Here is a 21,061-nt window from a genome sequence, read left to right as displayed (position 1 = left end):
GTGGGTTGCCATTGCCTTCTCCAGTGTATCTTCCTGACCCAGGGAGCAAACCTGGGTCTCCTGCATTGCGGGTGGATTCTTTACCACCTAGCCACTTGGGATCCCTATTTGTATTTACTGGGACATTTTATACTTCTAAAAAAGAGTTATGTTTCTGTACACCAACAGTAAACTACTGGAAAGAGAAATCCTTCATTTGGAAAAACATGACTGAATCTAGGGGGCATTACACTAGGTGAAAAGAAACACAGAGATATACAAGCACTATACAGTATGACTAATTTGTGAAACATAAAACAAAATACCATAGTCATAGAAACCAAATAGCATGGTGGTTGCCAGGGGCAGGGTAGAGGGGAAAATGGGTAGATATAAGTCAAAGAGTATAATCTTTCAGTTATAATTAAAATAAGTTCTGAAGATCTAATGTACAGCATGGTGAACATACTTCATAATACAGTATTTTATACCTGATATTTGCTGAGTTGCTTGTAGGCATTCAGACTCCCTTAAAACAATTTAACTATGTGAGATGATGGATGTGTTAATTATTTGATCTTGGTAGTTATTCTAAAATGTTTATGCATACAAAAGCATCACATTGTACAACATAAATATATGTTAATATATTTGTCAATTATTCCTCAATATGGTAGGAAAAATGGTTAATATGATATATCACAGTTGAAAAATTTTTTTTAATTTACTAAGGTGTAGTGCTAAAGAATACACCTGCCAATGGCAGATATATGGTTCGATCCCTGAGTTGGGAATGGGGAAGGAACTGGCAACCCACTCCTCTTGCCTGGGAAACTCCATGATCAGAGGAATCTGGTGGGTTATAGTCCATGGTGTCACAAAGAGTCAGATACAACTTAACAATTAAAACAACAGCAATAAAATATCTTTATAGTTTCTAAATAAATCCTTCTCGCTAACTTCAATTTCCTGATATTCACATAATGCTCTTTTGATAATGTCATTACAGATCTGTAATATTTTAAAAAGTTCTTTTTTAAGTTAATTAGTTTATTTTTAATTGAAAGATAATTGCTTTACAAAATTGTGTTGGTTTCAGTCAAACATCAACATTGTTTCCCTCAATTTGTTTTTTGGAAAACTGTAAAATAATAATACCTACCTCACAGAGCTATATTCAGGACTATCCACATTAACACTGATGAAGTGCTAAGAACATTGCCTACCACACAGTCAAGTCACAATAAATGGTAACCACCATTATCAGTATTGCAGCTATAACTAAAAGTGCTTACTTTTTAAGGACAGTTTCTGATGGTCAAACTTGATAAATGTTAAAATTATAATCACAAGAATGGGGTTATCTTGGTCTTTCGCCCCTGAGTAAGAAGAATCCCCAAGTAGTCAGGACTCACTTTTTACCAAGAACCTGCCATGACATCTTTAGTCAGAAGAACTATGTGGCTAAGAAAAGAAGAGTCTGAAGTGGGGTATAGTTGAACTGCAGTGCTGCCTGGGGAAGGATGAGCCCCATGGAAGCTAAGGGAACAGCAGGAGGGTTCAGCCCAAAACAAGATCAAAACACTTCAGCTGTCAACGGGCTGGGATGATGACCAAGAGGTGGTCACTGACTCCTCTGAAGGGGCCACCCAGCCCTCCTCTCCTCCCAACCAAAGCACCAGGCAGAGGGGTGTTTGGAGGCAGACATGGGTGTACCTGGGATGAAAGGTGTTCCTCACTGCCCTCTGCTCTCTTTAGGGGTGTGGCAAACCTAAGGCCAGATATCCCCCAGCACATATTCACAAAAGTCTTGTCCCTGCAAGCAGAAACCCAAAGCACAGACTTCTGTTAAGGGTCTTGCCCATAGGATACTGCCAGGTCTTGTCATCATTTGTAGACTGTGGTACAATGCAGGAGTTATGATAGATTGAGATGTTATGGTTGAGATGTTATGTTATGGTTGAGATGGCCCTCAACCCAACTGAGGCCAATGCAAACACCGAGCCAGAAACCTGATTTCTAAAGAGCTACAGTGAACCACACACTCACTGTAACAGAGGAAGATCCTTAACTGAGGGACTCCCCTTGTAAACTATCACTTTATATATATATATAAAATATGGCAATCAATATTTATAGATCAGTGTGGAGCATAGACACAGATGATTTTTATTGATGACAGTGAGGGAGGCAGAGGGAAAGGGAGACAATGGCTTTGTTTGCTGGGATCTGAGAGACAGGATTTTGCCCTGATATCCACTGTAATTCTATGAAACTCACAATGCGAGTGTTCAGAAAAACTCCTAGGGCATTCTTTTAAGGATATTCAAAACCTGGACAGACACTAAAGGGAAAGTGAAATAGGAAAGCAAAATGCATTGATTTGATTCCAAATGAAGAATACAATTTATTTCCTTATCAAAACCTCAAAAAATTAGATAAGATAACTTGAAAGAGGAATGAAGATTGGTTTGGATAAATGAGAAGCTTGTTCAATTTATGACCATGTATAATAAAGGTAGAGTGTCAATTGCCTGATTACTTTTTTGGTGTTTTTCTCTTTTTCTGCCTTGTTCTACTCCAGGGTTAAAGGGTGGTATTTCTTTCTCTTTGGATTAGATTCATATGATTTTCCTATAGAACACAATAATCATTGAGATAATTAAGAAAATAAGGCGCATTAATATAAGAATCACAACCTGAAGAGAGATGGGCATGTTTGTCCTTAGTGGTCCTGGAGGCCCACTGTCAATGCTTCCTCCATATCCTGCCTCCTCACAGAGCGGAGGGGCCCAACCATACATGCAGTGGCAGTTTCTGTTACTGTTGCAAACTCCTCCGCGGTTGCACTTAGCAGGGAAACAGTAAAAATTCAGGACTGAGCTATTCACACAACTTCTATTAAAACATACCCGCTCCTTACCACAGGAGGTACCATCATTTATCACACCCAGGTCAGGTAACCCCATAGGTACCATGGCTAGATGATAGCCAATGCCCCAGCACATGAGATTTTCTTCATGCAGATGAGTGGATATTAGGATAGTATGATCTGGCATATCAGGGAGGGTTTTGACATTTATACACTGGAGCCTGCCACATAAAGACCTTTCTTAGGGACACTGCTCATACTCACGAACTCCTAAAATCCCACAGTTCCCATATTGATCACCTATTACATTAACTGCATCATAGCACTGATGAGGAGCCCCCAAAGCATCAGCCCCAAAAATGTTTTGGCACTGCATAGTCCTGGATCGGCAGCCCTTTCTGACACAACGGGACCTGTACTTGCAAGGGGTTCCGTCCTGCTTATAAGTATCATTTGGACAGAAAGCTGAGGTCCCATTGCAGTACTCTGCAAGGTCACATTCATTTTCTTCCATCCGACACATGTATCCAGATGGACGAAACTGACACTCATGACAGCAAAGTCCAGTGCTACAGTTGGCTCCTTCTTTGAATCTACAATCTGGTTGACAACACCTGTCTTCTTCACACTCCTCTGTTGAACCACAATCACATTCCTCATTCTCTTCCACAATTTTGTTTCCACATCTCTTAACCACAAAGCCTAGGCCTGGGAGATTATTTAGACAGTTTAATCCTGAACTTACATGTGAATAAAATTCGGCATAACTACAATTACTAAACCCACTTCGTCCAGTGCCCATGATACAACTATGCCTACCCTTACACTGGCAGTATTCATAATCATGGGTCATTCCCACACTATGGCCCAGAACATGAGCAGTCCAAGTGGCGGGTCCAAGGATGTTTCTATCTAGCATAGAACTTGTAGATCCTGAAGGCATCATACTACATACACTTCCCCAGTGATGAGCAAGTACATCCTTAAATGTTTTGTGAAGGTATAGGTGTGCCCAATCTGCTGGAATCCGAAGACGTAGGTCACGTGATCTGTACTGCACAAACTGGCCTAAAACTTGTGATAGGTGTCCGAAATTAAGTCTTATTTTGTCTCTGTCTGTCCATACTTCAACAGCTAATAGTTGTATTCTCATATGGACTTCTTGAAAGTAAGAGTCTGCAATTGAAGTCAGAAGAATGGCATCATTTATGACTTGAGTAAGATTGGAGTTCAAATATAAATACCTACTGTTATCAAAGACCAGGGCTAATTCCAAGTACTTTTGGTGCACATATGACTCAGTGAAATCTGGAGTCCTAGCCATGTTCTCATGCTGGGCCATCTGCTCTATTGTTTCATCATTAGTTAAGCCACAGATCTGATTAGGAAATTCCTCCTCTTTCTCCAGGAGGTATACCACGTGTTCAAAATTGGAAGGAGCCTTGCGGGGCTCAATTTGGTAATAATTGGCAGCAATTTTCAGGATGCCCCGGAGACCTCCCATGCATGTACTTATCGTAGTTTCAGAATCCTGATTTCCTTCAACCAAGCCCATATAGTTGCAGTCACTGGGTATATAAGGGTGATCTTCCAAGAGTCTCCCCTGTTCTGTGAAGGAGAAAACCTGCAGATTCCGAGGCAACAGAAACCTCTCGGGCCACAGGTGGAGGACGCGGTTCTCGCCTTTTACCTGCAGGAGGTAGGACACGTGCCTGGCCGTCCCCTGCACCCCTCCACTGAAGCTCAGCTTCTTGGGAATGGTGATTTCATAGGAGTCAAAGCCCCACTCCGGGTGAAAAATTAAATCCTTGCCAAGAGAGTCAACCAGGAGCACCGCCAGGAGTAGCGACCGGCCCGGGGAGAGGCAGGGCCTCACTGACCTCATGGCACAGCCTGTCCCTCCGTGAGTCAGTCCCTGCCACTGTGGCCTTGCGAGTCAGCCTTCCAGGGACCTCCGCTAGAGGCGCGGGCAGCAGTGCGTGGCGTGCGGAGCCCGCCGGTGCGTGGGAGCGCAGCCCTGGGCCAAGCTGGGTCAGGCTGAGGCTCGCTGATTTCCCCTGCAGGTGCACGCCCCGCCCAACGCATCTAGTTCATTTTCTGGGCGGTGCCGTTGGGCGCACGTGGACGAGTCCAAGGAAGGTGCGTGAGAATTACATGAGAAGCCAGGCTGCTTGCAGGCTGGTGGGAGAAGGCAGAGAGCAGCTTGAGAAAGGGAAAGGGACTAAAGAGTAAGAAGAACAACAGAGAACTTGACAAAGGCTCACCGTATCTTGGGCTATTTCTTTTGTTTCTATTGGCCTCAGGACACGCCTCATTTTTCCATGGGCTGATTCGGCTGTTTCACAGGTGCTGTGCCCACCTCACCGTTACACCATTTTCAGTGTTCACGGGGAGTCTCTTGCAGCAAAGAGGATATTTGGAGTCAACTAGAGGACCACCAGAGTCTGAGAAAATCAGATCTGACTCATGTCCCCCCTCCCCACCTGGCTTCAGGAAAGTGGATGTTTCTAAGTTCATTTTGCCAGGTGGTTCTTTCTGCTGTGTGTCCTTAGGATGCCAGGGATCGGCATGCTTTTTGGTGTGGGTGTGCTTTGGATATAGAATCTGGGAACAGTCAAATACTAGGAGAATCCGGAAGGACTAAAATCAATTCCAGCTGTATTACAGGGAAAGGTCAAAAAATAGGATGGGGCTTGTATCTGGGAGATTAGTTAAGATTATCTTGTAACAATCCACACAAGTGATGTTGTCTATGGAACAGAAAACGGCATGCAGTTCCATAAAATACACAGTATTTCCGAAAGGCTTATTGTGTACCCTCCACTCTTCTCAGCTCTTTTTATGAATCAGTTCATTAACTCTTCACGAAAATGCCTAGTGTGCACATAATGATAATGCTTATCATCCATACTTCACACATGAGGGAGCTGAAACTCTACTTTTGCTCTGATGGTGTTACTATGTGGCACTGTTCCACACACAGCCCCGTCCGCCTGATCCACACACAACCCGTAATGTTTACCAGTTGCCTTTGCTGTCACTCTGGGGAGGGACAGAAGTGGACAGCTTCAAAAAATAGGAATAAAGCAGCCTCTGCTTGATTTATATGATTGAATGAATTCTCCTAAATGAAAGAAGCAAGAATTAAAAAGAATATTCCCATTTCTGGCTTCTGTATTTTGGTCCTGACACTCAAGGAAGAAGAAAATGTCAAAACAAGTTGACTTACCTATGGAGGAGAAATATGACAAGCTCTTCTCAGGAAATGGAGATTTTTAAGGTGCCATTCTCCTGTGCTGTGAGAAAGCGCCAGAACACAGCCCTGCTTAGCTTCCAGCCGAGGATGGGGAATGCCTTGAAATGGCCTCCCTCAGGGTGTGGCAAAGGAGGAGGCCTGTGTACTGTGGAGATGACCTAGTTGGCAGGCAAAGCCCTGAGTATAATTAGCAGACAGTAAGGGAGGGCCCCTCTAAAGGTTTAGGTTCCCAGTCAAGTCAGTTGCTGAGCTGAGAGGCAGTGGAGGTAAAGGCCATGAAGAAGGGGAGAACTCAGCAGAGAACTGACTTGGGATAAATGAAAGTTTCACCTAGTGTGTTGAGCTCCTAATTCAGGTTGGGAACCAAAAATCACAGTTTCTTCAGCCTGTCAATCTGATTGATGTTCTTAAGTGCGCATCACCCTAAATTTTGGAGGACAGTTGAGATCTATCTTCTATATTCATTCTATTTTATCATTATTTTCATATGTATACCATTTACCTTTAGGCCACTGGAGTATTTCTTGATTGAAACACTAATTCTGAAGCTCCTATTGCTACAGTATTATCTTGGAGCTAAACTCTGAAACATCTGTTAACAAAAAGCTTTGTGGAAATAGCCTGCTTTGTCCTGTTTCTTCTTATTTACAAAATTGTACATATGTATTGTAAAAGGTGGAAACAATCCTAGGTGAAATAGAGTAGAAAATGCAAGCCTTTCCTTTATCTCCAACCTACATGTGATTTCAATAAACTTATTCTTTCCCTACAATACCAAGAAAAGTTGATAGTTGAGGGTTTTCTTCCAAATAGAAGACATCATGTGTATAAGCGTGGGGTTTGGTGTGGGGGCTGAGAATTTTGGAAGGATAAGCCCTCTGATGAGAGAACGTGAATAGTGATGAAACAAATCCCATTTTCATCTTCCATGCAGTTCACTTCATGTTCATTTGGGGAGCAGATGTTTTTAATTGTGTTCTGGAGTCCTCACAGAGGTATTTTGTTGGTTTGTAGTGGGAGAGGCAGTGTCAGGGCTTCCTAGTCTGACATCTCATTTATGACTATGGTCTCTTGGAGGGATCTTTTTGCAATGATAGAAATGTTACGACTGTTCAGTATTGTAGCCACTAACCACCTGTGTTTATTGACCACTTGAAATATGGCTATTGTGGCTGAACAGATGAATTTCAACTCAATTTGAAATTTTAGAGAATTTAAATTTAACTAGCCACATGTGGTTACTGGCTGCCATATTAGCACAGCTCAATAAGGCCTTATTTCTACAACCTTTCCAGTAGTGTTTATTATCCAGTTCATTTGTAGACTCACTTTAGAAAAAGACTATAGCTCAATTGCATTCTGGTTATTAGTGAGGTTGAACATATTATACTATCTCAACCAATCCACTTAAGTTTCTTTAATATTCAGCAAAAACTGCTGTATAACATTATAGTAGTTTCAGGCATACAACATAAAAATTCAATATATGTATATATTGTAAAACCATCACCACAGTAAATACAATTAACATCTATCACCACCCATAATTATAATATTTTGTCTTATGATCAGAACTTTTAAGATTTACTGTCTTAGCCACTTTCAATACACAATACATTATTCAATAATTCTCACATTTTTCTGTTCATATCCATTGCCCATTCTTCTATTACCAACTTTGCTCTGCTTTTCAATTTAATGGAGCTACTTATAAATTAGAAATCAATTCGGCCAATCTGTTATTTATCACTTCACTTTTTAGAGTGTCCTTTACTATACAGAACATTTTAAACTTTTCTAGCTTCTGAGTTTCTTGTCATTTTGCTTTCCTTCCTCACCCTCAGTTCAGTTCAGTTCAATCACTCAGTCATGTCCTACTCTTTGTGACCCAATGGACTGCAGCACGCCAGGCCTCCCTGTCCACCGCCAATTCCCAGAGCTTGTTCAAACTCATGTCCATTGAGTCAATGATGCCATCCAGACATCTCATCCTCTGCTATCCCCTTTCCCATGCTTTCAATCTTTCCTAGCATCAGGTCTTTTCTAATGAGTCAGTTCTTAGATTCAGGTGGCCAAAGTATTGGAGCTTCAGCTTCAATATCAGTCCTTCCAATGAGTATTCAGGACTGATTTCCTTTAGGATTGACTAGTTTGATCTCCTTGCTGTCCAAGGGACTCTCAAGAGTCTTCTCCAGCACCACAGTTCAAAAACATCAATTCTTTGGTGCTCAGCTTGGTTTATGGTCCTACTCTCACTTCTATACTGACTACTGGAAAAACCATAGCTTTTACTAGATGGACCTTTGTTGGCAAAGTAATGTCTCTGCTTTTTCATATGCTGTCTAGATTTATCTTCCAAGGAGCAAGCATCTTTTAATTTCATGGCTTCAGTCACCATCTGCAGTGATTTTGGAGCCCAAGAAAATAAAGTGTGCCACTATTTGCCATGAAGTGATGGGATCGGATGCCATGATCTTTGTTTTTTGAATGTTGAGTGTCAAGTCAGCTTTTTCATTCCCCTCTTTACTTTCATCAAGAGGCCCTTCAGTCCCTCTTTGCTTTCTGCCACAGGGTGGTGTCATCTGCATGTTGTGTATTGTGTTGTGCTTAGCCACTCAGTCATGTCTGACTCTGTGTGACCACACAGACTGTAGCCCACCAGGATCCTTGGTTCATGGGGATTCTCCAGGCAAGAATACTGGAGTGAGTTGCCATTCCCTCCTCCAGGGGATCTTCCCAACCCAGGGATTGAACCCAGGTCTCCCACATTGCAGGCAGATTCTTTACCATCTGTGCCACCAGGGAAGCCCAAGAATGCTGGAGTGGGTAGCCTATCCCTTCTCTGGGGATCTTCCTGAAATTGAACCAGGGTCTCCTGCATTGCAGGTGGATTCTTTGCCAGCTGAGTCACTAGGGAAGCATATCTGAGGTTACTGACATTTCTCCCATCAATCTTGATTCCAGCTTGTGCTTCATCCAGCCCAGCATTTTGCATGATGTACTCTGCATATAAGTTAAATAAACAAGGTGACAATATATAGCCTTGAAGTACTCCTTTCCCAATTTGGAACCATTGTTTCATGTCCATTTCTAACTGTTGCTTCTTGATTTGCATGCAGATTTCCCAGAAGGCAGGTAAGATAGTCTGGTATTTCCATCTCTTTAAGAATTTTCCAGTTTGTTGTGATCCACACAGTCAAAGGCTTTAGTGTAATCAATTAAGCAGTAGATGTTTTTCTGGAATCCTCTTGCTTTTTCTATTATCCACTGGATGTTTTCAGTTTGATCTCTGGCAATTTCCTCACCCTATGATTGTAAAAATATCTGTGCAATATGCACTTTAAAATTATTGTTTAGTACCTCTCTCTTTTTTGTAGGAAATACAATGCTGTCTTCCAAGTGTGCTATCTTTCTGTCCTATCACTGAATCAAATAGTAAGTAATCCTATAACCAACACAGGGCATTATAAATATTAATACTTCTGACAAATCAATGAGAAAAAGAAGGATAATCTTTAAAAAAAAAAATGAGCAGGTAACTTGTATAGATACATCACAGAAAATTCAGGGAGCCAAAAACATAAATGGAAAATTCTCAGCCACATTATTGAAAAGAGTATTGCCAGTTAAAGCTTCTATCTGAGGCTACACCTATCAGGTTAGCAAAGATTTAAGAAATTAATAATATGAAATCTTGATGAGGCTGTAGAATAGTAACTCTCTTACCTAGAGTGGCAATGTAAATCAGTAAAACCACTTTAGAACCATGTTTGTCATTAGCTTACATAGTTTAAAATAAGCACTATGATCCAGAAATTCCATTCCTAGGTATGTATCCAACAGAAATGTATACAATTGTACACAAGTATACATGGACATAGAAATACACTCCAAACTGGAAACAGTTCTAAATTCCACCAGGTGACTGTGGCAATGGAGATAATGAATCAGAGTTATATGCCACATCATGGATGAATATTACAAACAAAACCAAAAGAAAAAGGAAGAAATTAGGTAAAATTGAATTTTATTTTTTAGAGATACATACATAACTGATAAATATAATGAAAGGAAGTGATGATGAGAATTGTCAGGAGAGTTGATATTTCTAGCGTGAAGCCAAGGGGATATAATCAGGAATGGATGGTAGAGGGGAAGGTTATGATTTGTGTAGCTTCCAGGGGACTATGGTGCTGGTAATATAATTTTTAAGCACTAGTTTTGCTGTACATATTTGTTAAGCCATTCCAGGGCCCTTTATGCTCATTTCTGTACATACTATATTTCACAGTCAAAAAAGTAGAATCACAATTTTTTAAATCTATTTCTAAGATAAGACATCTGAACATGTTATGATTGATCTTTAAATTAAGAGATCAGCAGTTTAAAATGATCACATGTATATATAGATTGCTATATATTAACACCATGGTAATGACAAACCAAAAATCTATAACAGGTACATACACAAAACAACAACAATAAAAACCTAATACTAAATACAGTCATTGAATCACAAGACAACAAAAGAAGAAATGAACTAAAAAGACCAATAAGACAATCAAAAAACAATTACCTTCCCCAGTAGCTCAGCTGGTAAAGAATCCACCTGTAATGCAGAAGACGCTGGTTTGATTCCTGGGTCGAGAAGATCCCCTGGAGAAGGAATAGGCTACCCACTCCAGTATTCAATGGCCTTCCCTGGTGGCTCAGATGGTGAAGAATCCACCTGCAATGTGGGAAACCTGGGTTTGATCCCTGGGTTGGGAAGGTCCCCTGGAGGAGGGCCTGGCAACCCACTCCAGTATTTTTGCCTGGAGAATCCCCATGGACAGAGGAACCTGGCAGGCTATAGTCCATGAGTTCATAAAGAGTTGGACACAGCTGAGTGACTAAGCATGGCACAGCAAGATTGCAAGAAAACATACATATTAATAATTAAATAAAAATGAACTAAATCTTCTAATCAAAATCTATATAGTGGCTGAATAGATACAAAATTGAGAGCTGTATATATACCACCTACAGGAGATTCACTTCAGGTCTAAAGAAAGATGCACACACAGATTGAAAGTAGGGGGATGGAAAAGGTATTCCACACACATGGAAATCAAGAGAAAGCCAGATTACTTATATCAGACAAAATAGACTCAAATAAATTCTGTTAAAGAGACAAAGAAGGACATAACCTAATGATCAAGGGACCAATAAAAAGAACATACCATATTATGAATATATGAATATACAGTAAAGAAAAGACAATCTCATCAATAAGTGCTATTGGGAAAACTGGACAGTAACCTGTGAAAAAAGTGAAATTAGAGCATTCTCTAATACCATATGCAAAAATAAACTAAAAAAGGACTAAAAACCCCTTTTAATCTAAGGCCAGAAAGCATAAAACTCACAGGCATAACCCTCTTTGATATAAATCAGCAATATTTTTTAGTAACTGTCTCCTAAAGCAAAGACAATAAAAGCAAAAATAAGCAAATGGAATCTAATTAAACTTAGAAGCTTTTGCACAGCAAAGGAAACCATCAACAAGAAGACTACCTACTGAATGGGAGAAAATATTTGCAAATGAGAGACCGAGAAGAAGTTAATATCCAAAATACATAAACAAGTCATAAAATTCAACATCATAAAACCAACAACCCAATCAAAAAATGTCCAGAAGATCTGAACAGACAAATTTTTCCAAAGAAGACATGTAGATGGTCAATAGGCTCATGAAAAGTTACACACTATCATTAATCATCAGAGAAATTTCTTATTAAGACTATGTGAGATATCATGTCACACCTGTCAGATTTTCTGTAATTAGAAAAAGACCACAAATAACAAATATTAGCAAGGATAGGAGAAATGGGAACTCTCCTAAACAGTTGGTGGAAATGTAAATTGGTGCAGTCACTATGGAAAACATATGCAGGGTCTTCCAACAACTAAAAATAGAACTACCATATACTGTAGATTTCTATCCTGGGTATTTATTTTTTAAAAAAGAAGGAAAAGACTGAAGTCAAAAGATACAACCACCCCAATGTTTACAGCAGCAGTATTTACAAATGCCAAGATATGGAAGCAACCCAAGCATTCATCAACAGATGAATGGATAAAGAAGATGTGATGTACATAGTAATTTGGAAAATTCACCAATGGCCATAGGACTAGAAGAGGTCAGTTCTCATCACAATCTCAAAGAAAGGCAATGCCAAAGAATATTCAAACTCCCATACAATTGCACTCATTTCACATGCTAGCAAGGTAATGCTCAAAATCCTTCACCCTAGGCTTCAACAGTACATGAACCGAGAGCTTCCAGATGTACAAGCTGGATTTAGAAAGGTAGAGGAACCAGAGATCAATTGCCAACATCCATTGGATCATAGAAAAAGCAAGGGAATTCCAGAAAATCATCTGCTTCAGTGACTACAGGAAAGCCTTTGATTATGTAGATCACAACAAACTGTGGAAAATTCTTAAAGAGATGGAAATACCAGACCACCTTACTGAAAAAACTGTATGTAGGTCAACAAGCAACAGAATCAGACATAGAACAACAGACTGGTGAAAAATTGAGAAAGGATTACATCTAAGCTGTATATTGTCACCCTGCTTATTTAACTTCTATGCAAAGTACATCATGCAAAATGCTGGGCTAGGTGGATCACAAACTGGAATCAAGATTGATGGGAGAAATATCAATAATCTTAGATATGCAGATGATACCACTCTACTGGCACAAAGCAAAGAGTAACTAAAGAGCCACTTGCTGAGGGTGAAAGAGGAGAGTGAAAAAGATGGCTTGAAACAACTTTCAAAAAAATAAGGTCATGGCATCTGGTCCCATCATTTCATGGCAAACAGATAGGAAGAAAGTGGAAACTGGCAAATTTTATTTTGGGGGACTCCAAAATCACTGCAGATGGTGACTGCAGCCATAAACTTAGAAGACATTTGCTGCTTGGCAGAAAAATTATGACAAACCTAGACAGCATATCAAAAAACAGAGACATCACTTTGCCGACGAAGGTCTGTATAGTTAAAGCTATGGTTTTTCCTGTAGTCATGTATGGATGTGAGAGGTGGACCTTAAAGAAGGCTGAGTGCAGAAGAATTGATGCTTTTCAATTGCGGTGCTAGAGAAGACTCTTAAGAGTCCCTTGGTCTACAAAGAGATCAAATCAGTCAACCCTGATCAACCCTGAATACTCGTCAGAAGGACTGATGGTGAAACTGAAGCTCCAATACTTTGGCTGCCTGATGTGAAGAGCTAACTCATTGGAAAAGACCCTGATGCTGGGAAAGACTGAGGGTAGGAGGAGAAGAGGGTGACAGAGGGTGAGAAGGTTGGCTAGCATCACCAACTCAATGGACATGAGTTCTAGCAAACTCTGGGAGATAGTGAAGGACAGGGAAGCTTGACTTGCTGCAGTCCATGGGGTTGCCAAGAGTTGGACATGCTTAAGACTGAACACCAACAAAAGCAAAAATACATATTAAAATATACAATGGACTACTACTCAGCCATAAAAAGAATAAAATGTCATTTTCAACAACCTGAATAGACTTGGAGGGTAATATGCTAAGTGAAATAAGTCAGAAAAAGATGTTCTCTTATAGGTAGAATCTGAAAAATATACTTAGTGAATAAAACAAAGCAGAAATAGACTCACAGATAAAGAGAACAAACCAGAGATTATCACTGGGGGAAAGAAAAATTGGTGGTGTGGTGGGGGGTGAGACTGGGGACAGGGATTAAGAGGTAAAAACTACTATATATATAATAAATAAACTACAAGAATATGTAGTACAACAGAAGAAATATAGCCAACCTTTCTAATAACTACAAAAGACTGTAGCCCATGAGGCTCCTTTGTCCACAGAAATCTCCAGGCAAGAGTATTGGAGTGCATGGCCATTCCCTTCTCCAGGGGATCTTCCCAACCCGGGGATTGAATCTGGGTCTCCTGCATTATATAACTGTCTGAACCACCAGGGAAGCCCATAAATGTACTATAACCTTTAAAAATTGTGAATCTCTATGTTGTACACCTGAAACTTGCATAATATTTTAATCAAATACATAGCAGTTAAAAAGAAAGAAAAAAGGAAAAAATAATTACTAACTATAACAGGAGATTGAAATAACAAGAGATTAGCTATTAAAATATAAATAAAATCTAAATATTTTGTAGTAGTGTAAGCAGCTTTTGGTCAGAAAGAGCTCTTTGCAGGAAAGGGTTCTCTGAAAGAGGCCCCTCTCATCTTGTCACTATAACCTTAGCATATCTTTCCAATCTTTTGATCACAGATTGCTTTGCCTAACCTGTTGGTTCTTTCCATAGATCAAAGAAGTAGAAATAAAGAATAGGTAATTAGCATGACCAGATCTCTTCCCTAGTTTCTCTTCAGCAAACCTGTGAACAAACTGTGTGAACAAGCTCTCATCTAAGGAAAGATCACAAGAAGTCAACAAGCTTGCACGTACAAGGGGCTGGTGAGACTCTGAACCCCTACCTCAACGATTAAATGAGATTACTTCCCTTTTCCTCTTAAAAGCTTTCATGGCTGAGCAGACTCTTTGGAGTTGGTCTTGGGATGTGAATCCATCTTCTCCCAAGACTGCCAGCATTCTGATTAAAAGCAGTGTCCCTTTTTACCACCATTTGCTTCTCTTTCAGGTATTGACTTTTGAGCAGCAAGAAGCTGGACCTGAGTTCAGTAACAGTAGTGGGTACTGTTGATATAAAATGTATGATAAAATATATGATTTATGATATAGCCACCACCCGTAGGGGTGAATTTTAGCATCCATGGCCAGAAAAGTTAACCTCTGCTTAGGACTGAGATCCAGGTCTTCTTGGAGGGCACAGCCCAACTGAACAGCAGAGAAATCACTGAGAACCCCTCCAGTGGGTCTTGCCAGAAGTTCACCATCTAAGGTCCTGGGGAAAGCTGGTCACAGGAAGGTGTCTCACTGAGGCACTGCAGGGCACTAGAGAAAGTTGTTCATGGGAAGGTATATCCCTGGGGCATTCCAACATGCTCTACTACAGAACCACCTGGGGAAATGTGGGTTCCTGGAATTGCTATTAATGCTAGTTGCTGGATGCCTCTGGCTGCCTACACTGCAGACTCCAGACACTTTAGAGGCAGTCTACACTTCAGGTGCCTGGCACTTGGGAAACTACTTACTTGGCCAGAGGAGGCTGTGTAGGGAGTCACTGGAGCACAGAAAGCAAATCTCTCTTAAATTTTCTCTCTAGCACCTTCTCCTGAAAAAGGATAGCATAGTGCCAGCTAATAAAGCTAAGATATTTAAAAGCCCAGATCCATTTGCACAGAATAGGCAGAAAGGGTGATAGTAGAGCTAACTGGTAATAAATTGATAATCTACACAATCTGCTCTAAAGAGTTTTATATTTGCCAGTCAGGACAGGCAAGATTACAGAATTCAAGTTAGAGCTCAATTTGCTCTCACCAAAATATTTGAGGCTGGAATGAGGACTGCATGCTTTCAGGGTAGTTCTTCCTGAGGCACAAGTGGAATAGTTGAAACCCATTTTTTTTTCCTCCATCAATGTTCTTCCCTAGGTCAACAGAGATCTCCAAATCCATACCCCTCAAAAACCCAGTTTTTCTCACTTGACATGGGTAGACAGACTCCAGTACTCCACAGCCACATGTAATGTCCTTCAGATCTTACTTAGATTTATCTAAACACCATAAGATCACAATTTTTAAACTTTATCTTCTCCTTGTTAACGGCAGAAAGTTCTAATAGTCTATACTATCTCTTTGACTTTCTGTGTATATGACCAGATGGTCTATAAGTAGTGATTGTCATTGTTGTTGTTTTGTTTTCAGGGCTAAAACTAGGACTTCCAGGTCAAGTTGAATAGAACATATGTGGTTGGCATCTGTTTTATACCTATTTATAAGTTCATCATTATTATTTTGCTGTAGATGGTGGTAGATACCATTTATTAGTTTTGGCAGTTCCTCTCTTTTCTAAATTGATGTGAGATTTAATAATTTTTATCACGAAGATTTAATTTTACCTCTTACTGTCTTGAGTCTATTCACATGATTGTATCAATCTTCCAAAGGTGATGCCATCTATTCATTGATTTACTAATGTTAACCATTCTTATATTCCTGAGGAAGAAAAATCCTGTGGTCATGATGAGTTTATATAATATTCATTGCTAGTTTCAGCTTGGAAATGATTTATACATTTCCCTCTATGTTTATAGATAAGATGATATATAATTTTTCTTACTTGTGCTGTCCCACTAGGAATTTTACTAACAAAGTCATAATAGGTTCATAAATTGAACTGAGATGTATTTTCCTCATTTTTAATTTTCTGGGGGGTTTATGACAGGGACTATCCTATTGGTTCTTTCCAGGTGAGGTGATGGATGTGTTAATTAGCTTGATCTTAGTAGTAATGCTACAATCTATGCATATTAAATTTTCATGTAGTGTACTTTAAATATGTTTGTACATTCTATCACAATTAAAAATTTTAAAACATTTATGTATATTAAATTTCCATGTAGTACACTTTAAATTTATATATTTGTACATTTTTATCACAATTAAAAATTTAAAATTATGTTTAAACAACCTTATGTTTTTAAACAAACTCTCCTCCCTAAATTCAACTTCCTAATATTCATATAAAGCTATACTGAATAATGTCATTATTAGTTATGTGATCTTGAGCATTTTATTTAAATTCATTGTCCTCAAATGTGCTTTGAAAAATGAGAAAATGAAAAGGTAGGTACCTGAGGTAGGTACCTCACAGAGTTACTTTTAGGACTATGCACATTGACACTGGTGAAGTGTGTGGAGTATTGCCTGGCCAGATTGAACATTCAGTAAATGGTAGCCAACATTATCAGTATTATAGCCATAGTTTTATCAGTCCCAAACAGTCAAAGGGGACACTCTTTTTCATGAACCTCCTACAACTTCTTTCCTTAGAACTACGTGGCTAAGAAAAGAGTCTGAAGTGGGGTATAGTTGACCTGCAGTGCTGCCTGGGGAAGGAGGAGCCCTGCAGAAGCTAAAGGAACAGCAGGAGGGCTCAGCCCAGAACAAGGACAAAACACGGGCTGTCACAGGGCTGGGATGATGAACAAGATATGGTCACCGACTCTTCTGAAGGGGCCACTCAGTCCTCTCTTCCAGTGAAAGCACGAGGCAGAAGGGTACTTGGAAGCAGACATGGGTGTACTTGGGATGAATGGTATTCCTCACTGCCTTCTGCTCTCTTTAGGGGTGTGGCAAACCTAAGGCCAGATGTCCCCCAGCACATATTCACAAAAGACTTTTCCCTGCAAGCAGAAACCCAAAGCACAGGATTCTTCCACCAGGACCCTGCTGGGTCTTGTCATCCTTCGTAGACTGTGGTGCACTTCAGGAGTTATGGTAGATCAGAGTGCTGGGCTTAGTCGCTCAGTCATGTCTGACTCTCTGCAATCCCATGGACTGTAGCCTGCCAGGCTCCTCTGTCCATGGAATTTTCCAGATAGAACACTGGAGCAGGTTGCCATTTCCTTCTCGAGGTAATCTTCCCAACCCAGGGATCAAACCCACATCGCCTGCACTGCAGCCAGACTCTTTACCACAAGTGCCACCTGGGAAGCCCCCCACTGAACTGAGGTCAATCCAAACAATAAGTCAGAGACTACATGTAAACGGAGCTGCAGTGAACCACACAGTGACTATAGCAGGGGAAGATCCTGAACTGAGGTCCTTCCCTTGTAAACTGTGTGTGTGTTAGTTGCTCAGCTGTTTCTCTTTGCAACCCCATGGACTGTAGCCTGCCTGGGATTCTCCAGGCAAGAATACTGGAGTAGATAGCCAACCCTTCTCCAGGGGATCTTCCCGACCCAGGGACTGAACCTGGGTCTCCACATTGCAGGCAGATCCCTTACTGTCTGAGCCTTTTGAACTATGGCTTTCTATATATATTTTAAAAATGTGCTAGCCACCATTTATAGATCAGCATGGAGCACAGACACAGATGATGTCACTGATGATCCTGAGGGAGTCAGAGGGAAAGGGAGACTATGACTTTGTTTGCTGAAAACAGACACAGGACTCTACCCTGAAATCCACTGTAACTCTATAAAGCTCACAATACTAATATTCAGAAAGCCACTAGGGTGTTCTTTTCAGAATATTCAAAACTTGATCAAAAACAAGAAAGCTAAGAAAGTAAAATGCACTGATTTGTTTCTAAACTAAAAATACCTTTTATTTGCTGATCAAAACCTCAAAGAAAATTAGGTGAAGGAATAGTAGGAAGAAGGAAGAACTCTATGGATAAAGGAGAAGCTTGTTTCATTTATGACTCTGTGTAATAAATAGTGACTGTGTATTGCCTGAGTACTTTTTTTGTTTCTTGACATGTTTTTGTCTTGAATTATTCTGCTCCAGCATTAATTAGTGATGTTTCTTTTTAGATTCATAAGCTTTATAGGATTTTCCTGTAAAACACAACAATCACTGAGATAATTAAGAAAACAAGGCGTGTTAATATAAGAATCACAACCTCAAGTGAGGCAGACACCTCGTTCCGTAGTGGTCCTGGAGGCCCACTGTCAATGCTTCCTCCATATCCTACCTCCTCACAGAGCGGAGGGGCCCAACCATACATGCAGTGGCAGTTTCTGTTATTGTTGCAAACTCCTCGGCGGTTGCACTTCTCGGGGAAACAGTCAAATTTCAGGACTGAGCTATTCACACATCTTCTATTAAAACATACCCGTTCCTTACCACAGGAGGTACCATCATTTATCACACCCAGGTCAGGTAACCCCATAGGTACCATGGCTAGATGATAGCCAATGCCCCAGCACATGAGATTTTCTTCATGCAGATGAGTGGATATTAGGATAGTATGATCTGGCATATCAGGGAGGGTTTCAACATTTATGCACTGTAGCCTGCCACATATTGAATTTTGCTTGGTACACTTTCGAAATGCACGTAGTCCTGAAATCCCACAGTTCCCATATTGGTCACCTAATAAATTTGCTGCATCATAGCACTGATGAGGAGCATCTTTGGCATCAAGTCCAAAAATTTTTTGGCACTGCATATACCTGGATTGACAACTCTGTTTGAAACAACGGGCTTTGTACTTGCAAGGGGTTCCATCCTGCTTATAAGTATCACTTGGACAGAAAGCTGAGGTCCCATTGCAGTACTCTGCAAGGTCACATTCATTTTCTTCCACCCGACACATGTATCCAGATGGACGAAACTGACACTCATGACAGCAAAGTCCAGTGCTACAATTGGCTCCTTCTTTGAATTTACAATCTGGTTGACAACACCTGTCTTCTTCACACTCCTCTGATGAACCACAATCACATTCCTCATTCCCTTCCACAATTTTGTTTCCACATCTCTCAAGCACGTAGCCTAGGCCTGGGAGATTAGTTAGACACCTTGCACTTGAAGTTTTATATATGTGTGCAAAATAATGGGCATAACTACAATTACTAAACCCATATCGCCCAGTACCCATAATGCAACTATACCTTCCCTTACACTGGCAGTATGCTTCATCATGTAGCATTCCCACACCGTGTCCCAGTACATGAGCTGACCAAGTGGCAGGTGCAAGGATATTTACATCTTGAAAGACACTTACAGAGCCAGCATAAAACTGACTACACACATGTCCCCCAGACTGTGCAAGTAAATCTGAAAAACTTCTTTTAAGATATAGGTGTACCCAGTCTACTGGGATCCGAGTGTTTAGTACACTTGTTCGGTATACCAAAAACTGGCTTAAAACTTGCTCTATCTTTGTAAAATTAACTCTAATTTTGTCCTTATCTGTCCATACTTCAACACTAAATAGATGTATTCTCAGACGGATATCTTGGAAGTAAGAGTCCATAATAGAAGTCAGAAGAATGGCATCATTTATGACTTGAGTAAGATTGGAGTTTGAAAACAAATACCTACTGTTATCAAAGACCAGGGCTAATTCCAAGTACATTTGATGTGTATATAAGTCAGTTAAGTCGGGTGTCCTAGCCATGTTCTCATGCTGGGCCATCTGCTCTATTGTTTCATCATCAGTGAATCCACAGATCTGATTAGGAAATTCCTCCTCTTTCTCCAGGAGGTATACCACGTGTTCAAAATTGGAAGAAGCCTTGCGGGGCTCGATTTGGTAATAATTGGCATCAATTTTCAGGATGCCCCGGAGACCTCCCATGCATGTACTTATCGTAGCTTCAGAATCCTGATTTCCTTCAACCAAGCCCATATAGTTGCAGTCACTGGGTATATAAGGGTGATCTTCCAAGAGTCTCCCCTGTTCTGTGAAGGAGAAAACCTGCAGATTCCGAGGCAACAGAAACCTCTTGGGCCACAGGTGAAGGACGCGGTTCTCGCCTTTTACCTGCAGGAGGTAGGACACGTGCCTGGCCGTCCCCTGCTCCCCTCCACGGAAGCTCAGCTTCTTGGGAATGGTGATTTCATAGGAGTCAAAGCCCCACTCCGGGTGAAAAATTAAATCCTTGCCAAGAGAGTCAACCAGGAGCACCGCCAGGAGTAGCGACCGGCCCGGGGAGAGGCAGGGCCTCACTGACCTCATGGCACAGCCTGTCCCCCCGTGAGTCAGTCCCTGCCACTGTGGCCTTGCGAGTCAGCCTTCCAGGGACCTCTGCTAGAGGCGCGGGCAGCAGTGCGTGGCGTGCGGAGCCCGCCGGTGCGTGGGAGCGCAGCCCTGGGCCAAGCTGGGTCAGGCTGAGGCTCGCTGATTTCCCCTGCAGGTGCACGCCCCGCCCAACGCATCTAGTTCGTTTTCTGGGCGGTGCCGTTGGGCGCACGTGGACGAGTCCAAGGAAGGTGCGCGAGAATCACATGAAAAGCCAGGCTGCTTGCAGGCTGGTGGGAGAAGGCAG

General features: G+C 41.0%; 2 protein-coding genes across 2 annotated transcripts; both read right to left on the bottom strand.

The window, feature by feature from the left end:
- Positions 1–2,471: 2,471 nt before the first annotated feature.
- LOC122676729 (disintegrin and metalloproteinase domain-containing protein 30-like) lies at positions 2,472–6,174 on the bottom strand. Its single transcript, XM_043876321.1, is given in 2 exon segments — positions 2,472–5,029; positions 6,081–6,174. A coding segment is annotated over 1 exon segment (2,265 nt). The 5' UTR covers positions 4,737–5,029; positions 6,081–6,174.
- A 12,435-nt stretch (positions 6,175–18,609) lies between these two features.
- LOC122676460 (disintegrin and metalloproteinase domain-containing protein 30-like) lies at positions 18,610–20,804 on the bottom strand. Its single transcript, XM_043875702.1, has one exon. It carries the CDS (start codon positions 20,749–20,751, stop codon positions 18,610–18,612), a length of 2,142 nt encoding a protein of 713 aa, XP_043731637.1. The 5' UTR covers positions 20,752–20,804.
- Between the last annotated feature and the right edge of the window lie 257 nt (positions 20,805–21,061).

This window comes from Cervus elaphus, chromosome 20 (genome assembly GCF_910594005.1).
Source record: "Cervus elaphus chromosome 20, mCerEla1.1, whole genome shotgun sequence".
NCBI lineage: Eukaryota > Metazoa > Chordata > Mammalia > Artiodactyla > Cervidae > Cervus > Cervus elaphus.
The sequence above is the reverse complement of the archived record's forward strand: the minus strand, read 5'-3'. Positions and strand labels throughout refer to the sequence as shown.